Below are 23,769 nucleotides of genomic sequence, written 5' to 3'. Positions count from 1 at the left end.
GAGTGCATAGCTTTTTTTTTTCTCCCCATTTTGTTTTCAGGTCTGGGGAGGGCCATTTCGGTCCACTCCCCAGATCAGAAAACGTTTCTTTCTCTGGGAACCCCTCCCCCCCAAAAAAAAACCCCCCCATCCCAACCCTTTAAATTAACAACCCCCACCCTCCTGACCCCCCCAAGACCTGCCAAACGTCCCTGGTGGTCCAGCGGGGGTCCAGGAGCGGTCCGGGAACGATCTCCTGAGCGTGGGCCGTCGGCTGCCAGTAATCAAAATGGCGCCGACGGCCCTTTGCCCTCACTATGTCACTGGGACCGACCGCTGCTATTGGTCGGTCTCAGTGACATAGTGAGGGCAAAGGGCCGTCGGCGCCATTTTGTTTACTGGCAGCCGACGGCCGAAGCCCAGGAGATCGTTCCCGGACCACTCCTGGACCCCTGCTGGACCACCAGGGACGTTTGGCAGGTCTTGGGGGGGTCAGGAGGGTGGGGGGTTGCAGTAAATTAAGTCGGCAGGTCTTGGGGGGGTCAGGAGGGTGGGGGGTTGCAGTAAATTAAGTCGGCAGGTCTTGAGGGAGTCAGGAGGGGGGGGGTTGTTAGATTTTTGTTTGTTTTTTTTTATATTCGCTCCATAAGACGCACATACATTTTCCCCCCACTTTTGGGGGAAAAAAAGTGCGTCTTATGGAGCGAAAAATACGGAGTCCACCGACAAATAAGTCTGGCTGAAGTTACCTCTGTACAGTTACCCGAGTAACTTTTAAGACTGTGATTTTTCTAACCAGACTTACCCAGCTAAGTTTATCTGGCTGCTCACTGAATATTAGCAGGATACATTTTAGCTAAGGCCCTGAGAAACACCCCTTCCTCTTTCTATCCAGCTAAATTTTAGCTGGGTCATGATTTATGCAGGTAAAATTTAATTGGTAAGAGGGAGGGAAAATTCAGATCTCAGGGGTTTGTCCAGCTAGCTTGAAAGTTAGCCAGACAAACCCTTCTGAATAGTGACCTTTCTTTTTCATGACTTGTTAAGATATGTAAGTTGAAATTATATTATTGTAAACGCTGGTTTTATTCACTAACCTACCAGTCAGGCCTATCCAGTACCGAGCGGTAGGAAGAGCTGCGTTAGTGCCTACGGCACCCGCGGTTACCGCCCGCACAGTGCAGCTCACCTACCGCTCGATACTGAAGCCTAATTATATGTAAATGTAAGCCGCGTCCGAAAAGCCTTAGGCCCGCGCAACCCAGGATACTGGATAGAGCGCCTATACAGGATCCTGGGTGCGCGGGCCTAAGGCTTCACGCCACGCTGGTATCTGTCATTTCAAATGTCATTTGAAATGACAGATACCAGGAAGCAACGGCGGCGACAGCGCAGAAACAACGGCGAAACGACTTGTCAGTGTCCCCCCTCCTCTCGGAGCAGGGCGCGAAAAGCCGCCTTGCTCCGGGAGGAGGAGGGACACTGACAGCGGCGAAGCAACGGCGAAGACAGCGGCGAAACGACTTTTCAGTGTCCCCCCTCTTCTCGGAGCAGGGCGGAAAAGCCGCCTTGCTCCGGGAGGAGGGGGGACACTAGCAACGGTGAAGCTTTCCCCCAGCCCGGACGCCGGCAAAAAACTTACTTTTTTGCAGCCAGCCATGAGCAGGAACACGATCTGGCCTGCCTTAGCTCCTCCCGACAAGATGGCCGCCTGCACGGGGAAAGCGTGCAATTGGCCGCTCAAGACGTGATATCGTGACGTCACGTCTTCAGCGGCCAATTGCACGCTTTCCCCGTGCAGGCGGCCATCTTGTCGGGAGGAGCTAAGGCAGGCCAGATCGTGTTCCTGCTCATGGCTGGCTGCAAAAAAGTAAGTTTTTTGCCGGCGTCCGGGCTGGGGGAAAGCTTCGCCGCTGTCATCTCTCTCCCCCCCCTCCCGGAGCAAGGCTGCTTTTCGCGCCCTGCTCCGGGAGGGGGGGAGAAGAGATGACAGTGGCGAAGCAACTTACTTTTAGCTTTTAAGTTTTTTTCGCTTATTTTTTGGATTCGCCGCTGTCATCTCTCCCCCCCCGCCTCCCGGAGCAAGGCAGCTTTTCGTGCCCTGCTCCGGGAGGGGGGAGAAGAGACAAGCGGTGAAACAACTTACTTGCACGGGGGAAAGCGGTCTCCGTGGCAGCCCCAGTCCTCTCCCCTCCTCCCGAAGCCAAAAAAAAAAAAAAAGCTTTTTTTTTTTTGGCTTCGGGAGGAGGGGAGAGGACTGGGGCTGCCACGGAGACCGGCACCCATGATCGTGGCCGGGGCAGGTGAGCGGGGGCTGGGGGAAAGCTTGCCACCTACCCTTACCCATGCCTCTACCGCCTGGGTCAGGGTAGGCGGTAAGTTTGCAGGTTAAACGCGCGACAAAACGGCAGGGAAAGGTAGCGTTAGTCGGGGAGCGGGTTACGGGATGCTAGGGGAATAGCTAATTGGCTCGTTTGCATGCAATATCGAGCTAATTCGCTCGTTTGCATGCAATATACATGCCGCGGGCGGAAGGGGTTACCCGGGGAATTTAGGACGCGGTAGGAGTAGGTTAAAGGGGATTCGGAATCGCAGGAAGGGCTAACGCGGCCGGAACGTGAGTTAAAAGCGGCTTAGGAGCAGGGTAAACGCGGCCGCACTTTACAGGATAGGCCTGAGTGTTTGTGCTGATCAGCTCTTGGTTTTTCTGGTAATCTAGTGGTTATTAAATATGGTTGGCTGAATGGCAAAGAACTATTATTAAAGGAAAAGGTTAAAAATCTTTTTTTTTAACACCAAATCTCAGCAAATCCAGGCAGAAAATAGATGCAAAGGAAATCCTTTTTGAAAGAATCTGCATGGAAAACAGTCAAAAGGTGTCTAGTGGGTCTGGAGACTTAAGTTAATTCTGGATAACATATTAATCTCCTTACCTCTCGCACAAGATCATGGATAGGATTGCGAGCCTCAGGAGGACAATTTAATTTCTAAAGGGATTTCTATCAGTAAAATGGCATTTTACCTGCGTAAATCGGCTGCCTGAAAACTGCCGAACCTCAATGAGATGAAAAGTCCAGGAATTTTGAGAGTAGACATTCAGGGAGGAAAAAGTACGCACATCAATTGCATTTTCAAACCTACACATGCACTTTTCAAGCAAAATTCTACCACGGCGCATGTGAGTGTGTGTACTTGGTACCCATAGCAATTTTCTGCATGAAAGTACTCAGATACTTCTGCTCTAAGAATTGGTGCAAAGATCACGGTTAAAAAGTATGTGCCATCTTTGTCCCCATATGGACAATTTGAAAATTGCTCCCTAAAGTTGCAGACAGCTACTAGAACTCATTAGTCCACTGGAATTAGTAGAGTCACCATGAGATGCCCTGAGGCCAGTTATATCTTTTCAATGATAGGTACATTGCATTCATCAAAATCTGGGAAAAATTTCTTGTTAAATTATTGGGACCAAATATTTCAGGGGTGACCAACTCAAGAACCACAAACAGACCTGATTGTTGGGATATCTATAATCAATATGCATGTTTGTGGCTCTTGAGGACCAGAGCTGGCCACCTATGAAATATACTGTGAAATTTCCCTATTTTCGGCTGGATTTTAAAAGGCCCGCGCGTGTAAAATCTGGGGTTTACGTGTGTAGCTCGGCCTTGCATTCGCTGCACATATTTTCAAAGAGGCCTGGCCACACGTGTAAACCCCGGAATGCGCACACGTGCCGGGGTGGAGTGGGGAGACGGGCCGGGACAGCCTATTGAATGCTGTACCATAGACTTGTGCAGCCGGTGCGTGCAACTTACTTCAGCTCGGGACCTGAAGTAAGTTATAAAACAAAAAAAGAAAGTTAGGTAAGGTTTAGGGGGTGGGGAAGAGAGGTGAAGAGGGAGGAGTTTAGGTAGGGGGGAAGGGAAGTTCCCTCCCAGTCCACTCCTTAATTGGATCAGACTGGGAGGGAACTGGGGAAGGCCTGAATGTGTCGCCGTGTGGTGACACATTGTGTGTGCGCTGCCTGCACATACAAGCATGAATTATAAAATTCAGCGCACATGTACGTGCGACCATTGGATTTTATGACATGCGCGTGCCGATGCGCATGTTATAAAATCAGTGCGTCCATGTGCGCGTGCCGGGAATTGCACACACATGGACGTGCACCTGCACCTTATAAAATCTACCCCTTAGAGCCTATGCAATAAGGTTTAATACGCACATCATGTTTGTGCATGCTAAAAGTGCGCTATCAGCAATGCCTTAATGTTCATGTTAAAACAGTCTCTAATCACATTAACATATAAGTGCTAAAATTAGCATATGACCAAATGCAAATGAGAGAGCATAAGAACATAAGAAGTTGCCATACTGGGTCAGACCAAGAATCCATCATGCCCAGCATCCTGTTTCCAATAGTGGCCAATCCAGGTTGCAAGTACCTGACAAGTATCCAGACATTAAATACCTTAGAACCAGCAATAGCAGTGACTTTTCCCTAAGTCAAATTGATTAATAGCAGTTTATGAACTTATCCAAACCTTTTTTAAACCTAGCTACACTATTTATTTTTATTTATTTATTTATTTATTTATTTATTTATTTAACAACTTTTTTATACAGACATTCGTGGGTACATTATATCAGTTTACAATGAACTAAGAGAAATACATGGAACAGGGACGGGGGGAGCCACAGAACGAGGAAAGCTAAGCAAGGAAAAGGCAGTAGGAGCGATAAAACATAGGGGGTGGCAATAACAGGGAGAATAACATTATGTAGGTATATAGCAGAGAATAGAAAATAGGTAACATAACATTATAATAATAGTTAAAAAAGAGTAGCATAAAATAGGAATAAAATTAAAAGGGAGATAGGGTAGAGGAGCAGGGAGGATTATGCTGGGAATGCCTGCTTGAAAAGCCATGGAAAAGGGTAAACAGTGGAGAGCTTTGGGGATCTGTACTTGGACCAATGCTTTTCAATGTATTTATAAATGATCTGGAAAGGAATACAACAAGTGAGGTAATAAAATTTGCAGATGATACAAAATTATTCAGAGTAGTTAAATCACAAGCGGATTGTGATAAATTGTAGGAAGACCTTGTTAGGATTTGTGAACCCTTGCCCCGTGGTGGGGTTGATGCTACCTGTGGGGTTGAGCCCCACAGGTCCCCACCGTCGGGAGGCAAGGCTGGCCGGAAGCAGAGGCAGACAGGAACCTCACCAATACCAGCCCTTGTTCCCCGCAGGTTGAGCCCTTGGGTGCCGGGACTGGCTGGTCTTAGGTGGGCCTCTGAGTAGGTGGTCCTGAAAGAGACAGGCAGCTGGAAGCAGGGAGTGTTAGAGAGGTCAGATTCAGTACAAGGTTGAGGAACCCTTGAGGAGAGAGAGAAAGAAGGCCTCAAGTGATGAGATGCTACCGCAGTTCCGGAGACAGTAGAGCAGGACCATGTGGGGCAAGCCCCGTGGGAAGGAAGTGCAGGAGCAGAGGCCTGAGTAATAGCAAGTTGAAGCAGGCTCTGAGCGAGGGATCCGCTGTGACAGGTTCTAGTGGGGTAGAAGCACTAAGGCACTGCGCTGTTGAGCGCTGAGAGATACCCCGAGGATCGGGGACACCGAGACACAGTCCTGTAATGTAGAGGCCCTGAGCTAGATCCTGAGTGGGAGCGTAGTGGCAGCATCTCGTGATGTAGAAGCCCTGACCCAGGCCTCGAGGGGTGGAAGCGCCGAGACAGAGTCTTGTGATGTAACAGCGCTGAGCCAGGTCCCAAGGAGCGAGAGCACTGAGGCAGGTCCCAGATGTAGAAGCGCTGAGGCAGGACCCGAGGCTCAGGAGCACAGAAGCAGAGTCCCAGATGTAGAAGTACTAAGCCAGGCCCCAAGGAGCAAGACGCCGAGGCAGGATCCCAGATGTAGAAGTTCTGAGCGGGGCACTGAGGCAGGGCCCCAGATGTAGAAGCGCTGAGCCAGACCCGAGGAGCGGGGTGCCGAGGCAGGGTCCAAGGTGTAGAAGTGCTGAAGCAGGGCCCGAGGAGTGAGAGCGCAGAGTCAGGAATCTGACGAGCAGAGCAGGGATCCATAGAACACGAACCCTAGGTCCGGAGAACTGGAACAAGCACCAGCTAGGAACCAGGGAACTAGTTGCCAAGTCAGTTAGTGGTGGATGGATGTAGTCCTTAAATATCCCAGGCCAGTGATGTCATCAGCCGGGGATGAGCCTGAAGTTCCCGCCATTGGCCCTTTAAAGGGGGTAAAGGGGGAACAGATGGCATACGTGCCTAGCAAGGCCCAGGGTCGGAACACTGGTTGGTGGTGTCCCAGCTGCCACATGAAGCACAGGGAGCCCAGAGGAATGCGGCAGCAGTGACTGGCTGCGGCCGCGAGAGTACTGGGATTAAAGGGCTAAGCATGAAATGAGTTGAGTTGAGCTGGCCACGGGTGACCACGGCCGATGGACGTAACAGACCTTGCAAGACTGGAAGACAGGGCATCCAAATGGCAGATTAAATGTAATATGGACAAGTGCAAGGTGATGCATATAGGGGAAAAATAATCCATGCTGTAGTTACATGATGTTAAGTTCCATATTAAGAGCTATCACCCAGGAAAGAGCGAATACCTGGTTCCAGGGAAAGCTCAGAGAGAACGGTAACTCACTGATGTAGCTGATGTAGTTGGTAGTGAAGACTTCCAGGCAGAAGAGTAAACGGAGCAAGTCTGGGAACGAGGGCCTTCGAGGAGTGAGTACCGGTTCCAGACTGTCACCTGAAAAGCAAGGAGAGAGAGCAAGGCCCTCAAGAAGCGGATACCTCTGGTAAGTTCGTAGGCAGAGTAGCTTAGATAGCGAGACCTATCCCTTGCTAACTCGCTGTGTTAGCAAATACTGAGACCTTAAATATCTGTCGCAAGTGACATCATCTTTGGGGGACGCCCCAGACTTTTGCACCATTGCCGGTATTTCAATCGGGGCCACGCCGCGCACATGCCCCTAGCCCTCCAGGAAACATGGCGGTTGCAGCGTCGAGCTGGTCCAGGAACGCCCGAGGAAAAGTGGCAGAAGAACGCCGCGGCAATCAATCTTCCCGCGGTTGGAGAGGGAGGCGCCAGAGAGGTAAGGAGGGTGGAGAGAGGGCATCAGGCACCGATGGACACAACAAGGAGGCTGGTTAATGATTATACTGAATACACTACCGGGTGTAGTGATATATAATACCGTATGAAACCTCCCACTCCTTCCTCAAAAAACGTTTTCTTTTTATTAAACGTAACTTGATAATAGTGCATAAAGGAACAGGATACTTATACACTCATGTGGGTGATTAAGAAGATAAATATATACAATTGAAAAATTAAAAAATACCGAAAAGAGGTGATAACATTTGTGTAATTGAATTGCTAATTAAGCCACATGTTAAAAGCCTTGGGGTATGGATGAATTCTAACCTAACATTTCATCAGCAAATAAAGACAAATTTAAAATCTGGTTTCTGTAAGCTGAGGGTTTTTTGTGGCCTGAGCTCTTTGCTTGATCCTTCAAATTTTCGTTCAGTTCAAATATTATTTCTACCACTTCTTGTTATTGCAGCTCCCTATTGGCCTTCCTGCAACTTTGCTGAAAGCAAGCATTGCAATTTTTGTAGAATTCAGCCGCTCAAATGCTTTCTGGGAAGAGTAGAAGAGATTATATCTGCCCTCTCTTGTATGACCTTAGTTGGTTGCCAATACAGTGGTGAATTCAGTATAAAGTTGCAATGCTAGTCCATAATTTGTAAAAGTTAGATTCTTTTCCATGGGGGAATCCTTTATTAAGAGTATACAATCCAACACATGCCCTCTGGTCCTCTGCACATTCCTTCCCCAAAGTAGGTACATCTTGCCAAGATGAGAGATAGAGCATTTTCAGTGGCTGCTTCAGTACTATGGAACTCTCTGCACTAAACTCTCTGATCTAAATGTCATGCACAAAGACGTTTAGATTACTTTTGAAAACATTTTTGTTCAGGTAAGCTTGCTTGTAAGCTTTTTTTCTTTTTTTGCTGCTATGTTTTATGCATATGTTTTATGCATATGTTTTATTGTTTGTTCTTGCTATTATGTATGTTTTGGGTTTTTTTCATTTATTTATAACATTTTTTGTAAATCTAGCAAACAACTTTGTATAGAAATTACAGGTCTCAAAAACAAAATGATGAATAAAGACATCCTTATGAAGAAAGAAAATGAAACAAAATAAAACTTTCATGCCCTGATCATTTTAAAGAAACAAAAAGAGAGGGGTGGAGAATTCACGGGAGGGAAAATAAATTATTGATTTCAAGTACACTGACTTCCGCAAGTATGTTGCCTATGCCTTGTATATTCCTGTAAATAGTCCGTTGCAGTTTTATTTATTGCTTTAATTCCTCCACCTCCTGCTCTTTGTATACTCCTCCTTGTTCGCCCTCTCTGTTCATTGTAATTTCTGCCTTTAAAGTTAAATTTTAAACCGGTATGATGTATGCATACTAATACCGGTATATAAAAGTTTTTAAATAAATAAATAAATAAATAAATAAATAAAGCATTAGCTAGAGATCAAGCAAATAAATGCAGGATATTAAGATACTAGGGAAAGAGGGGATGAAATCAAAACCTTCTGGCATTTAGAAAAGACTTAAGCTGTTCCAGAGAAAAAAACATTAAAAAATCAGAGCGATACTTAACAAAACATTTACCAGGATAATGCAATGTAAAAGTAGCCCCAATATCCAACGTCTCTTTTCTTAAAGCCAGGAACCCCCTTCTTTCTTGGGTGACTGCTGATTTCAGGAAAAATTTGAATCTTCTGGCCATGAAATTCTGAGTCCAAATTCTGAAAATAAGAAGACATCACAAGATGAACATCAAGATCAGCTATAAAGGAATCTACGAGAGTAATATAATCAATAATATCTAAAGCAGATGTCTCCAGAAAAGTAGTCATTCTTGGCTGAATTAGGGGAACAAGATGAAGCAGAAAGAAAATAAATTTTGTTTATTGAAGGAAATGTATCCTGAGGAATTTTTAAAACCTCAAGAAAATATCTTTTTAGTGTCATCAAAGGCAGTTCTCCTACAAATTTTGGAAAATTTAGAAAGCGTAGATTTAATCTGCGTGAAGAGTTTTCTAAAAACTCAATACAATGAAACATAGATCCACACTCTGGGATAGTAGTGGCTTGAACAGCTTGAATTTTCCCCAAGTCCCATGATATAGAGTCAATTTGTGCGTCAATATCCTGAAGTCGAGTCTCGTGATTAGATACTTGAGGTTCCAATTTAGATAAAACTGAATCAATCTTAGAAGTAGAAACTAAGAATTTTTGCAAAGTGCTCCATGATGTCCCAAAGTGTCCAGAGAAACGACCGCAGTTTTTTTAAGCTTGGAAACCAACTCACCTGGAGCAAAATCCGCTAAGGAACCAAGAGTAGGCAAATTAAAAGAAGAACCGGATTGAAGAGCAGAAGAAATCAAGACCACTTCTCTGCTGGAATTTGCTGACTGTCCAAGTAAGCTCAAGGCTGCCTAAGTAGAGGGGCACAGCGGCACTGCAGACTCCTCAGCCCCCTCCCACGCGGGCACATGGAGCGATCATCATCCGGCACTGGTACTCCTTTCTTGGAGGTGCAGGAATGCTGCACCGGTGGGAGATCCCGCTCCTGAGGACTAAGAGAAACCTCCTCCCCTGGCAGTAGCACTGTTCCCTCAGTAGAGACTGCAATGAGGAATTCCTCAGGATAACTGGGCATATGAGACAAAGGAGATGATAGACTGCTGACCAGGAAGTTGAGAGGGCTCGGCAGGGAATACCCTCACCTTTCCTTTTCACTTTGGAGCTATATTAGTGGAAACCAGAAAAGAAGAACAAAGAGGTCAGCATCCTCTCTCTAAGCTGAAGCTGCCATCTTGTTCCGCCCCAATAATTTGGAATCATGTATGTTTATTTGTAAGTCACCTAGTGCTTTGGCAGTAAGCGATTAATAAATCCATAATAAAGATAATGATAAGGCACCATTAAGGAGCATATTTTATATACTTTTAACATTAAGATGTTATTTTTAATATTTTTAGGTACTTTTAACAGCTATATTTAAGTATTCTTTCTCTCTTTTGATAGTATTTTAGCTGATATAACTATTTAATGTATTTCCTTGTTTAACACGACTGTAAACCGTTGTGAAGGCTCATCCGATGTGACGGTATATAAAACTAATAAAACCTTAAACCATAAAAGGGTACTAGCAGTAGCAGGAGTTCTCCAAGGTACTGTCAGAGAAATATTTTCTAAGATTACTCTTGAGTCCACTCCCTTTCACTCTCATTTACACTCATCCAATGATTCCTTGTTCTAGAGGCTCCTGTGCATGGAAAACTTTGAGATATATGAATGTATCTATCATATCTACCCCATCTCGCCTTTCCTCTAGGGTATACATGCTTAGATCTTTTAGTCGATTCCCATATGTTTTAGAATGAAAACCACTGATCATTTTAGTTGTAATTCTCTGGACAGACTCCAACTGGTTTAAATCCTTGTGAAGTTGCAGTCTCCAGAATTGGACACAGTTTTCCAAAGAGGTCTCACCAGCAACATATACAGGGGAAATATCATCTCCCTTTTTCTGCTGACCATTCATCTCCCTAAGCAGCCAAGCATCTTTCTGGCTTTTGCCATTACTTCATCCACCTGTTTGGCCATCTTTAGATCATCTAATACAATCACCCCCAGATCACTCTCTTCTAATTTCACCGCTAATACTGTGCCTCTCTCTTGGATTTTTGCTGGCTAAATGCATTACTCTGCATTTTTTAATATTAAATCTTACCTGCCATTTGTAGATGATTCCTTGAGTTTTGCTAGAGCCCTCTTCAAGTTTTCCATGCCTTCCTAGCTGTTTAATCTGTTGCAGATTTTGGTATCATCAGCAAAAAAAAAAAACAAAACATTTCTGATTACTCATGAAAATTTTGAAAAGAACCAGTCCTAGGACTGATCGCTGAGGCACACCACTAGTAATGCCCCCCTCTTCAGAGTAAATTCTATCTACCACTATCCTTTGTTGCCTCCCGCGCAGCCAGCTTATAACCCAGTTAGTCACTCTAGGTTCTATATCAAGGATGCTCAATTTATTTATAAGCCTCTTGTGCAGAACCATGTCAAAGACCTTGCTGAAATCCAAGTACATTACGTCTAGCGCTCTTTCATGATCCAACTCTGTGGTGACCTAATCAAAGAAATTGATCAGGTTAATATGACAAGATTTACCTCTAGTAAAACCATGCTGTCTCAGATCCATGTAATGTACTGGATTCCAGAAACTGCACTATACTTTGTTTTAGCAGCAATTCCATCATTTTGTTCACCACAGAGCATAGACTTGAATAGAAAACATAAACAAATGAAACTAACATTTTCATTTAATTTGTAGGCACGTCTCTTCATTGCATTTTACCCATTCATTTCAAGTGAATGCACATTCCTACTGCGCTTGCAGTTTTTCCTATTTTATGAGAGTTCTTGAAAGATTATTTACATCCTATAGCACTTATGATGCATGGCTTGTGTTATCAGCCATAGATGCCAGAAAATTTAAGGTGAGGCTCTCGCTGGCAAAATAGGTTAGCAGCTACAGGACTGTAATAGCATTCTTCTACACTTGATTATAAAATAATCTGCTTTAAACTTTAAACACTGTTATAAAACTTCATAATAGCTATTCTGCCCCAAGAAAGAAAAATATTCATTGGAGTACAGGCTTGTGGCTTTCAGTTAGAATGGTAATGAAATGTGGATATAGAGACATGAAATATGAACTGTGAAATAATTTGATGTTATTCAGCAGCTTCAGATTCCAAATAAAAGTTCAAGCAGGGTAGATTAAGTATATGAAGGTATAAAATGGGTTTTCTCAAACCTGGCTCTCAGCTGCCATGGAGGGCTATTCCCTCACAGTCCTGAGGCTCCTCTGGCCCCCTTGTTTTTAGGGTGAAATTTATATATGGAGGTAAAAGGGTGCCATTTTCAGCCTGAGGAAAGTGTCCCTATGTCAACCCACAAGCTACTTAATAATCTGTCAGCACCGTGATTAGTTTCTCTTCTACATATTTATGTTCCAACATTTCCCTTAGATCAGCAAATAAAGGTATCTTAGAAATTTCCTCTCTCCATCAGGCTCACTTAGTGGAAACTAGGGAATGCGCCTTCTTAGTTGCACGTCCCACACTCTGGAATTCAGTGCCTGAATAGTTAATAAACATGTGGATAAAGGTGAACCGGTAGATGTAGTGTATCTGGATTTTCAGAAGGCATTTGACAACGTTCCTCATGAGAGGCTTCTAGGAAAAGTAAAAGGTCATGGGATAGGTGGCGATGTCCTTTCGTGGATTGCAAACTGGCTAAAAGACAGGAAACAGAGAGTAGGATTAAATGGACAATTTTCTCAGTGGAAGGGAGTGGACAGTGGAGTGCCTCAGGGATCTGTATTGGGACTCTTACTTTTCAATATATTTATAAATGATCTGGAAAGAAATACGACGAGTGAGATAATCAAATTTGCAGATGACACAAAATTGTTGAGTAGTTAAATCACAAGCAGATTGTGATAAATTGCAGGAAGACCTTGTGAGACTGGAAAATTGGGCATCTAAATGGCAGATGAAATTTAATGTGGATAAGTGCAAGGTGATGCATATAGGGAAAAATAACCCATGCTATAATTACACAATGTTGGGTTCCATTTTAGGTGCTACAACCCAACAAAGAGATCTAGGCGTCATAGTGGATAACACATTGAAATCGTCAGTTCAGTGTGCTGCGGCAGTCAAAAAAGCAAACAGAATGTTGGGAATTATTAGAAAGGGAATGGTGAATAAAACGGAAAATATCATAATGCCTCTGTATCGTTCCATGGTGAGACCGCACCTTGAATACTGTGTACAATTCTGGTCGCCGCATCTCAAAAAAATATAATTGCGATGGAGAAGGTACAGAGAAGGGCTACCAAAATGATAAGGGGAATGGAACAGCTCCCCTATGAGGAAAGACTAAAGAGGTTAGGACTTTTCAGCTTGGAGAAGAGACGGATGAGGGGGGATATGATAGAGATGTTTAAAATCAAGAGAGGTCTAGAACGGGTAGATGTGAATCGGTTATTTACTCTTTTGGATAGTAGAAAGACTAGGGGGCACTCTATGAAGTTAGCATGGGGCACATTTAAAACTAATTGGAGAAAGTTCTTTTTTACTCAATGCACAATTAAACTCTGGAATTTGTTGACAGAGGATGTGGTTAGTGCAGTTAGTATAGCTGTGTTTAAAAAAGAATTGGATAAGTTCGGAGCGGCCTCGGAGGGAACTTTCCTTTCGCATCCCCCCACCTTCCCCTCCCTTCCTCTATCTAACCCACCCCCCAGCCCTACCTAAATCCCCCCCCCCCTACCTTTGTTGTACAAGTTACGCCTGCTTGAAGCAGGCGTAACTTGTGCGCACCGCCTCGTCAGCCCCCGGCACAGGCCGCAGTGCCAGGGGACTTGGGACCACCCTCTCGGCCCACCCCTGAAGCCTTGCCACGCCCCCGGACCCACCTCAGACCGCCCCCTGACCCCGGGCACGCCCCCAGGACACGCCCCCTGACCCCAGGCACGCCCCCCAGGACACGCCCCCTCCCACCCCTTTTACGAAGCCCCGGGACTTACGTGCGTCCCGGGGCTTTTCGCACGCTGGCGGCCTGTGCAAAATAGGTGCGCCGGCGCACAAGTGCCCTGCGTGCGTAAATCCGGAAGGAATTACGCACGCAGGGCTTTTTAAATCCGCCCCTTAGAGAATAGCCACTGCCATTAGTAATGGTAACATGGAATAGACTTAGTTTTTGGGTACTTGCCAGGTTCTTATGGCCTGGATTGGCCACTGTTGGGAACAGGAAGAGGGCTTGATGGACCCTTGGTCTGACCCAGTATGGCATTTTCTTATGGTCTTATGAGCCATGTTAAATACTACTACATTTAAAAAAGTGCTAAAAACATGGCTTTTCAGGCATGCATTTAACTGAATATTAAGATATTATTTTCTCTGAGAGTGTCAATGGCAGTATATGCATTCTTGTTTATATAGATCAGACTTGGTAGATCATGTGGTCAGTACTCATTTCTTTGTTTATGTTTTTGTTTTCATTATAATATTTTATTGAATTATTTTATGTTTCTTTTTTTTGTAAGCCACCACAATCTTTTGGAGTGAGGGGCTAATAAATGTTTTTAAATTATTAAACTAATAAGTAAACTGCAGATCAAATTATTTTTAGCAGTTTACAAACATTTAGGGGCCTATGCAATAAAACTCATACTAAAAATTTTTAGCATGCAGCTCACTGGAAATTTAGCATGCATGTTAATGTGATATGAAATAATTTTTAGTAAGTGTTGGCTAAAAAATCTTTCAAGTTTATCATGCATGTTCCTGCCTCAGGAAATACCCATGCTAATCAGTCCAAAGTGAAAGGACGATCAAGCAGGGGATATTCTCCCTCCCACCTCAACCTGAGTATCAGCACAACCCCCTTTTCTCCCCATCAAATGGCAGAAGCCATTGCCATCTTCTTCTGCCCCGAGCCCCCTCTAGAATGAAGGCTTACCATTCCAGAGGATTCTGCTCTTCATGGACAGGTGGTACATCAGCATTTTCTGGCCCCTCCTGCTTCTAGCCACTGAATGATGCTGCTAGGGGCACATCACCCCTGTCACATGATAGAGGTAAAGCGCTATCATTCAGCAGTGTGAAAAGTCCTTGTCATCAAGAAAGATGGGAGGTACTGGAAAATGAAGATTAAAACACAAAAGGAAAGGGATGACGTCTTTTCGTTTTAAATTTATATTTAAAAGTATTTAGCCTTTTTTGGCATATCAGAAGTCCTTAAAGTGTGTCCTTCAGTATCAGTTGATAAGTTTATTCTTTTTCCCTTTTCCTTTCTGACACAAGACTTATTTAAATTATGTTCTTCACAAGCTTTATGTGTGATTATAAAAGACCAAATGTTAGAATACTGGCTCCTGTTATCCTATGTGATCTTACGTACAACATATTGAACTGACTACAATATTACTACTAGAACAATGTTACTTCATTTCAAGTTTTCCTCCGCACTTTACACAGCTCTGCGTGATGCTGGTATGCAGTCCATTAATAATGACTGGAAGATAGAACACCCGGGAACATTCAGTATGGCTGGGACCACAGTTCATTATGTTAGGAGAGGTCTCTGGGAAAAAATCTCTGCCAAAGGTCCGACAACATCACCCCTACATCTGCTGGTATGATATCATGGGTAATATATATTTTGACTTGTTTAGAAAGATTAAGCATGGTAATGGTTTGCTTATTTGCTTTTCACTATTTTGTACTGAATTGCTGATGAGAACCAGTATTTCAGTGTGCACAGTATATGAAAAATGTTGTAGAAGTTACATGCAAACCTTAGCCCTACTCATAAAATTACACTCAGGGAGGATAACTTTCAAACAACTCTGTGTGGTGGCATATACGCACGTATATGGCCAGGTATTGTTTTACCATAGTATTTTATAAGCTGTGTGTTGTGTATCGCATAGGCACGTATTATAAAATATTCGTGTATGTATACTTATATGTGAATACATGCAATGGATTGAAACCATATATATCAATATATTGAAAACGCATACTTTTCCCACCTTGTTGAAAAATATATGCATGTATATTTTACATGCAATAGTAAAGTAGAACATACTTGCATAAGTCAGCCAATATTAAAACATGCACATGTCAAGGAAATTACCAGTTTTACCACTTAGTCCACCAGTTTGTCCAGTCCTCCATATCATCAAGACCTTCCTGGTTCTTCAGTCTGATTCCCCCTAGTTCTCCCAGACTACTCAACCAGTCATTACTACACAATAAACACCAGGTAAGTAGTAGGTATAAAAATACATGAGTACGTTGGAAAATGTACATACATAAGTGTTTGCCCTGCCTGGGAATGCCTGTAGACTGCCCCCTTTTTACATGTGTATATGGAAATGAGAAAATGAAAATGCACATGTATTTTCTACTTTATAAAAGACAGAATGTGTGAGTAGATGCCTCATACATACATATGTGCATACTAATTTTTACATGCATATGTTTGAAAATTCACCCCTTGTAGGCTATTTTTAAAGCCAACGCACGTGCGAAAAACCCAGTTTTATGTACTTAAGAGGCTTTCCTAAAATTGGCCTGTGCTCAGTGCTTGTAAACTTAAATATATAACCCAGTTTTACACATTCTTTTACACGCATACACAAGAAGCATTCCAGGAATTGGTTCAGAATCGGCACTTATGTACATATTGGTCAATTTTCAAAGGCTTGCGCATGCCAAAACTAGGAGATATGCACTTGACTTGGACCAGCATGCACCGTGCGGATTTTAAAAGGCCCACGGCCACGCGCTTATCTCCCAGTACACGTATAGAAAAGGTTACTGAAAAAAGGGGCCGGGCATGGTCTGTGCGAGACATGGGTGGGCTGGAACTGCATCATGAAGTGAACGTGAAAGTAGTTACATGCATAAGCAGGCGCTGGGGTCCCCTACCGAATAACTTTACTTCTGTTATGGATGGTGTGTAAGTCGTGTAAGAAAAAAATCAAGGCTAGTCAGCAGGGTTTTAAGGCTCGGGTCTAATAGGATAAAAAAGGAGGCAATTTAACTAGGAGGTTTAGGAAGTCCTCGCCTTTCCTGTAGTAAACTGGGAGCGAATTTGAAAAAAGGCTTATTGCGTTGCCACACGTACCTTTTAAAATTCCCACTTATGCACTCGAGACAGCATTCGCACACACATGCGTGCATCAGTATAAAATTGTGCGCACATGCATGTACGGATAGCCAGTTTTATAGCTCATGTGCATATATGCACGTGAGCATCCACATGTGAGTGCCAGCAAACACATGCACATGTGCGCAAGTTTTAACATTTTCCTCAGAATTTCCTGTTTTAAAAAGTGTGTACATAAGTGTACATGCATAAGTTTTGCTTTCTGAAGAGGTGGTGAAAATATATATGAGTAAATGTGTACACATACCCTACCAAGTATACAAGTATTTTCAAAGCAGCCTTAAGCATGTAAGTTCACTTTGAAATACTTGGTAAAGCAGACTTTACTACTATATAGGCTTTTTGAGAATTAAATTACCCTCGCTGTGGACAATCAGTTTCTAATTGCAAATTCTCAAGACTGATACTTTTAGTTACATTTTATACTTCTATTTTTGTGGTTTTGCACATGTATGTTTTCTGTTTGTCTGTTGTGTAAACTTTTGATATAATGTGATTATTTAAGTTTTACCCCTGAAGCAGGAAATTTACCAAAACATGGCCATGTTGGGTATATGTTAGTATCTCTTATTTGTCTTTGTTCATCATATATTATTTTATTTTATTCATATTTATATTAAAATCATCTATGATTTAAGTGATAGTTTAGCAATTTCATATATTAATTCGTTCATTTTTTCATTTAAATTTATTCCATTCATTATTTACCTTTGCTTTCTTTTCTCATTTTTGTCCACCGCTGACATCGCTGTTTTCACTCCCATGTGGTTAGCTAGCCACAGTTTTGTTTTTCACCTTATACCCTTGTAGATATCAGTATATTGGTTGTGAAATTAGAATGCTTAAAGAAGGAATCAGAGAACATATTAGAGCAATTACAAGGAAAGAGACTAGAAAGAGGATTCATGAAAGTAATTCAAAAGATTTGATAGAGAGGAGGATAAATCAGAGAGAACAAAATACATTTCTGAGAAAGTAGTCAGCCAGGAATGGGACTTTCCTCCCTCTGCCCCCCACCCCCCTCCCCGATGCCAGCAAGAAGAGCCAGCTGCAGAAAGGAAAGAGATGAGTCAGATCCCACAGACTCCCCAGGTACTCATCCTCCCCCTTCCCTCCATAATCCACAGTACACAATATCTGTGAACGGGGCTTTCCTTGCCCCATTTCCCAATGTCAGTACTGGTGAAACCATGCCCTCATGCCAACAGGCCCAGTGCTGAAGAGCCTGACTAAAGGACATGCTTCTTTGCATGCAACTTTGTGTGTAACTGTACAAAGAGCAGTAGCTACAAGCAACAAAAAAGCTTTGCCCTCAGATGCATTATTCCAATGATCTGAATATGAGTATACCATAAAACAGTAACCATTTAAATACCCTAAATATGAGAAAACTGCCAAGTAAATATTCTAAATCTGATACAACTCTCAAAGAAAAAACATTCAAATGTTCTTAATATTGACACAACTCTTATTCCAAGAGAAACCAAATAAGTATTCTAAATATGACACAGCTATCAATCAAAGAGAAACTTGTCAAACACTGAGACACAAATCTCAATCACAACAGCTTTAAGCCTTCTAAAGTGATACAGCTCTTAATTAAAAAAAAGAAAAGAAAAACCCTGGGGTTGAGAAACCCAACCTGTTCTCAGTCCATCAGTCGACACTATGGAGCTCCAAATCAATGTCATCTACATGGCCATATACATCTGTCTCACCATGTCTCAAACAACCTTTCATGACCTAGCCCATACCTAACCCAATCAACATGATCATATATTAAGATCAATGCTCAAACTTTGCCCCACCAAAACACACATACACACAATCTAAACAGCTTATTACTCTCCACCCCTTACCCAATAAATTCAACATAATCACAGGTAGAGGACAATACTCTGATACTGCCTCACCAAAATAAGCTAAATCCAAAGTGACAGAGCACACTTAATACCAATCAAACCAGAATAAAGTATGGAAGAACCATCTAAAAGATAACGAATTTTATGTATGTACTTCAGCACTAGATCAGCAGTGAACAAGACCCAATTTATCCACAATCTTCTAATTGAGAAATCCCCAGGTCTGTTTTCATAATAGAAACTTGGCTATCTGAGAAAGAGGGCCCTACCCTAACATAGCTGATCCTACCAAGATATGGAATAAACTATCAACCCAGAATAAACAAAAGAAATGGAGGGGTAGCAATCATCCAGAATTGAATCATCATAGCATGTTCAAATTTAAACTGATAACTGGAAGGGGGACAATAAGTAAACCTTCATCTCTAACACTAAATTTTCAAAAAGTAAACTTTGATAAAATCGGGAAAATAGTTAGAAAAAAACTGAAATGTGCAGCTGCAAAGGTTAAAAGTGTTCAACAGGCATGGACATTGTTTAAAAATACAATCCTAGACACGCAGTCCAGATGTATTCCACACATTAAGAAAGATGGAAGGAAGGCAAAACGATTACCGGCATGGTTAAAAGATGAGGTGAAAGAGGCTATTTTAACCAAAAAAATATTCTTCAAAAATTGGAAGAAGGATCCATCCGAAGAAAATAGGATAAAGCACAAGCATTGTCAAGTTAAGTGTAAAACATTGATAAAACAGGCGAAGAGATAATTTGAAATGAAGTTGGCCGTAGAGGCAAAAACTCAGAAAATTTTTTTTAAAAATATATCCAAAGCAAGAAACCTGTGAGTGAGTTGGTTGGACCATTAGATGACTGAGGGGTTAAAGTGGCTCTTAGGGAAGATAAGGCCATTGCAGAAAGACTAAGGGGTAGATTTTATAAAATAACGCGCGCGCGCTTTTGTTCGCACACCAGACGCGAACAAAAGTACGCTGGATTTTATAAGATACACACGTAGCCATGCGTATCGTCTAAAATCCGGGGTCAGCGTGCGCAAGGGGGTGCACATTTGTACAACCTGCGTGCGCCGAGCCCGGCGCGCGCTGCCTGTTCCCTCCGAGGCCGCTCCGAAATCGGAGCAGCCTCGGAGGGAACTTTCCTTCCGCCTCCCCTCATCTTCCCCTCCCTTCCCCTACCTAACCAACCCCCCCCCCACCGGCCCTATCTAAACCCCCCCCCCCCACCTTTGTTGGCAGATTTACGCCTGCCGGAAGCAGGCGTAAATCTGCGTGCGCCAGCGGACTGCTGGCACGCCATCACCCGATCCAGGAGCTGGTCCAGAGGCCTCGGCCATGCCCCCAGGCCGGCACCACGCCCCCGGACCCGCCTCGAACCGCCCCTGACCCCGGACACGCCCCAGACACGCACCCTCCCTGCCCCTTTTACGAAGCCCCAGGACTTACGCGCGTCCCAGGGCTGCGCGCGCTGGAGGCCTATGCAAAATAGGCACGCCGGCGCGCAGGGCTTTTAAAATCTGGCCCTAAATGAATTCTTTGTTTCTGTGTTTCCTAATGAGGTTGTTGTGGAGATACCAGTTCCAGAGATGGTTTTCAAAAGTGATGAATCAGACAAACTGAACCAAATCAGTGTGAACCTGGAAGATGTAGTAGGCCAGATTGACAAACTAAAGAGTAGCAAATCACCTGGACCGGATGGTATGCATCCTAGGATACTGAAGGAACTCAAAAATGAAATTTGTGATGTATTAGTTTAAATTTGTAACCTACCATTAAAATCATCCATTGTACCTGAAGACTAGAGGGTGGCCAATGTAACCCCAATATTTAAAAAGGGCTCCAGGAGTGATCCGGGAAACTATAGAACAGTGAGCCTGACTACAGTGCCAGGAAAAATAGTGGAAACTATTCTAAAGATCAAAATCGTAGAGCATAACTAAAGGAACTAGTCAACATGGATTTACCCAAGGGAAGTCTTGCCTAACAAATCTGCTTCATTTTTTTGAAGGGGTTAATAAACATGTGGGTTAATAAACATGTAGGACCGGATTTTAAAACATACGCGCACGGCGTACATTTGTGCACGCTACCCAGCGCGCACAAATGTACACCAGATTTTATAATATGCGCGTGCAGCCGCGCACATGTTATAAAATCAGGGGTCGGCGCGCGCAAGGGGTTGCACAATAGTGCACCTTGCGCGCGCCAAGCTCTCAGGGAGACCAGCTGGCTTTCCCCATTTTCTCTGATGCTGATCTGAAATCAGAGTGGCCTCGGAGGGAACTTTCCTTTCCTCCCCCCCCACCTTCCCCTACCTGTCCTGCCCCCAGCCCGAAAAAAAACCCAAACCATACCTTTGTTGTGGAAGTTACGCCTGCCGGCCAAGTGCCAGCGCACGATCCCCCTGTGCCGGAGTCTTCGGCCATGCCCCCCCGTTCTGCCCTCTGCCCGCCCCTTTTTTCAAGCACGGTACTTACACGCATCTTGGGGCTTTACGCGCGCCACTGGGCCTTTTGAAAATCTATCCCGTATGTATTTGGATTTTCAGAAGGTGTTTGACAAAGTCCCTCATGAGGGCATGTAGAGAGATTGTTGCTTTTACAAGAACAATCCTGTGTATGAAACTTCTGCAGCCAAGCAGAGAAACTTTCAGTGAGTCTTTGCCTAATTCTAAGTTCATAAACGTGAACTTATCAGGCTCCAGCGAAGGAAGCAACTCACTGTAATAGAACTGATGGAGAGCATACTAACATAGGCAGTTGCCCTCTTGGATGCAACCTTTAAGAAGGAAAAGGTTGTGACTGAGCCTGCAAGTGTGAAAGGATAAAGAAATATAGTTAGCTGTCCTTGTCTTAAGACAGGGAAATAAAAAATATCCATTATTTTCTTATTAAGCTAGTTGTATCATTCACAATAAGACATCAGAGACACATCAGAGTAGGGTACATGCATTCTATAACTGGCGGAAGACTGGATGGTGGTGGGGAGTTAGCCTCTCTTTTTGGTTTTATTGAAGCATAGGTTAGCAGGTAAAGGAGGAACACCAGCGGATCAAGAGCTCCAGCCAGTGCTCTTCAGCTTCAACCCTTAACGGCACCAGCCAGCCCAACAACACTTCTAAGATAAGTGCGTGGGCACACCACCATTACAGCACGGTTCTAGGAAATGATTACTTGTACATGCATAAAAGAGAACAGCATTACTTGTTTAATATACATGTTTTGATTGTAAATTTTATTTATTATTTTATTTATTTATTCTAAAACTCTTCTATACCGTCGTTAAGTTAATTCACCATCACAATGGTTTACAGAAAGGCACAATAAGAAAAAAACTGTAATTGGTATAGATTACAAATTATTCATGTGCCAACATAGTACGGTAACATATTTTAATAAGAAAAGACTATGCATTAATGAAGTTTATATGTCAGTTGAAAAACTGTCAAGCGGTTCAAATCTAGCGTTAATATGCAATTGGAGATATTAAAGGAACAAACCGATTACTTGGTGCGTCCTTATCTTTCAACTGTTTTCCTCCTTCTCTTTGTCTTTATAAAAAGCTTGTTTAAAAAGCCAGGTTTTCAGACTAGTTTTAAATAGTTTCAAATTTCTCTGCAGCCTTAATAATTGAATTTTAAATATTATTTAAGCAATACTTGATCCATGAGATACCACCTGATTTATTACTCTTAAATTTCTGCCTTCCCCCTCAACCCCTGAGGGACTGCTTGGGTGGGTTCTGAACCCCTTTTGTCTTGGTGAGGTGCCCCAACAGGAAGGAGGGTATTCTTCTTGGCTGACCCCTTTGGGTGCACGATCCACTGGTATCTGAATTATGACATCTGGAAACATTCAAGTGCAACACTCAGCCACCGAATGTGGAAGGGTCACCACACACAATTGAAGTGGGTTAAAGGCAGAATGGAAGATGGGAGAAGATTGAGGAAAGGGGAAAATCAGGAATCTGGGATAGGAGAAAAGGAGGGAGAGGGAGAGAGGTACTGAGATTGCAAAAGGGTAGGAGGGACTAGGATATGCTGGGGTGGGTTCCAGGATTTGGAGAGAAGGGATAGGAAGGAATGGAGGTTACACGATCTTGGGGGATAGAATCCAAGATCAAGGGAGTGAGAACCTGAATTGCAGAGGAGAAAGTAGAAGAGGCAAATGTCCCTACTGGTCCTGCTTCCCCTTTTATCCCCTCTCTAACCTCTCAGTTTGGCGCACACAGACACACACACCCCAGCACCAATCCCTTCTCTCTCACAAATACACAAACACTGCCTTCTTCCCACCCCGCCTCTCTACTTACCTCCCAATGATGCCTATTCAACCCCTCCTAACCTTCCCAAAATGATCCCCCTTTTCTCTGTGTACTCCAGGCTCACTCCCCTTCCATCCTGTTCCTGGCACACTGCGTGAAAAGGGAGGGGTTTGGATCAGGAAACAGATGGTTATTCTCTGCTGAGTGAGATTCAGCATAGCTGGAAGGCAGTAAATCTTAAACCAGCCTGCCCCCCCAGGATTTTTGATACCCTAGGCAAGGCCTAGTATGTTGATTGACAAATCTAGGCCTGCATCCATCGCCCTTTCCTTGAAGAAATATTTTATAATGTTACTCCTCAATCTTCCCCTATGAGCCTCATACTTGTTCTAGAAATTCCTTTCCTCAGGAAAATGTGGGGCGGTTTTGTGTATTATTTGTACCCTTGAGGTATATAAATATCTATCCTATCCCTACTCTCTCTCTTCTAGAATATACATATATAAGTTCTTAAGTCTAATGTAATAGATAATGTCTGTAACATATGGTAGCCCTTTTGTGTGAAACACCTCTTCTGTCTGGATCCTTTTAGAGGTACAACCTGCAGAACTGGGTACAGTACTCCAGATGAATTCTTACCAACTATTTATCATTATCACCCTGATTTTTTTCTAGCATTCCTATAGCTGTGGCCACTGCCATGTGCCACTGTTTTATTACCCTGAGGTATGATCACCCTGAGGTCTTGCTCCTGATTTGTGCACATTAGTGTCTTAC

The 23,769-nt window shown here is 43.4% G+C and overlaps 1 protein-coding gene across 1 annotated transcript in view; it reads left to right on the top strand.

Moving 5' to 3' along the window:
- Nucleotides 1-23,769, top strand: part of ADAMTS19 (ADAM metallopeptidase with thrombospondin type 1 motif 19) — a 465,279-nt gene that overhangs the window by 386,838 nt on the left and 54,672 nt on the right. Inside the window, exon 17 of the mRNA XM_029619011.1 lies at nucleotides 15,155-15,312. Coding sequence (XP_029474871.1) covers nucleotides 15,155-15,312 — 158 coding nt within the window. The remainder of the gene's footprint in view (nucleotides 1-15,154; nucleotides 15,313-23,769) is intronic.

Source organism: Rhinatrema bivittatum, chromosome 1, assembly GCF_901001135.1.
Source record: "Rhinatrema bivittatum chromosome 1, aRhiBiv1.1, whole genome shotgun sequence".
Taxonomy (NCBI): Eukaryota; Metazoa; Chordata; class Amphibia; order Gymnophiona; family Rhinatrematidae; genus Rhinatrema; species Rhinatrema bivittatum.
The sequence above is the reverse complement of the archived record's forward strand: the minus strand, read 5'-3'. Positions and strand labels throughout refer to the sequence as shown.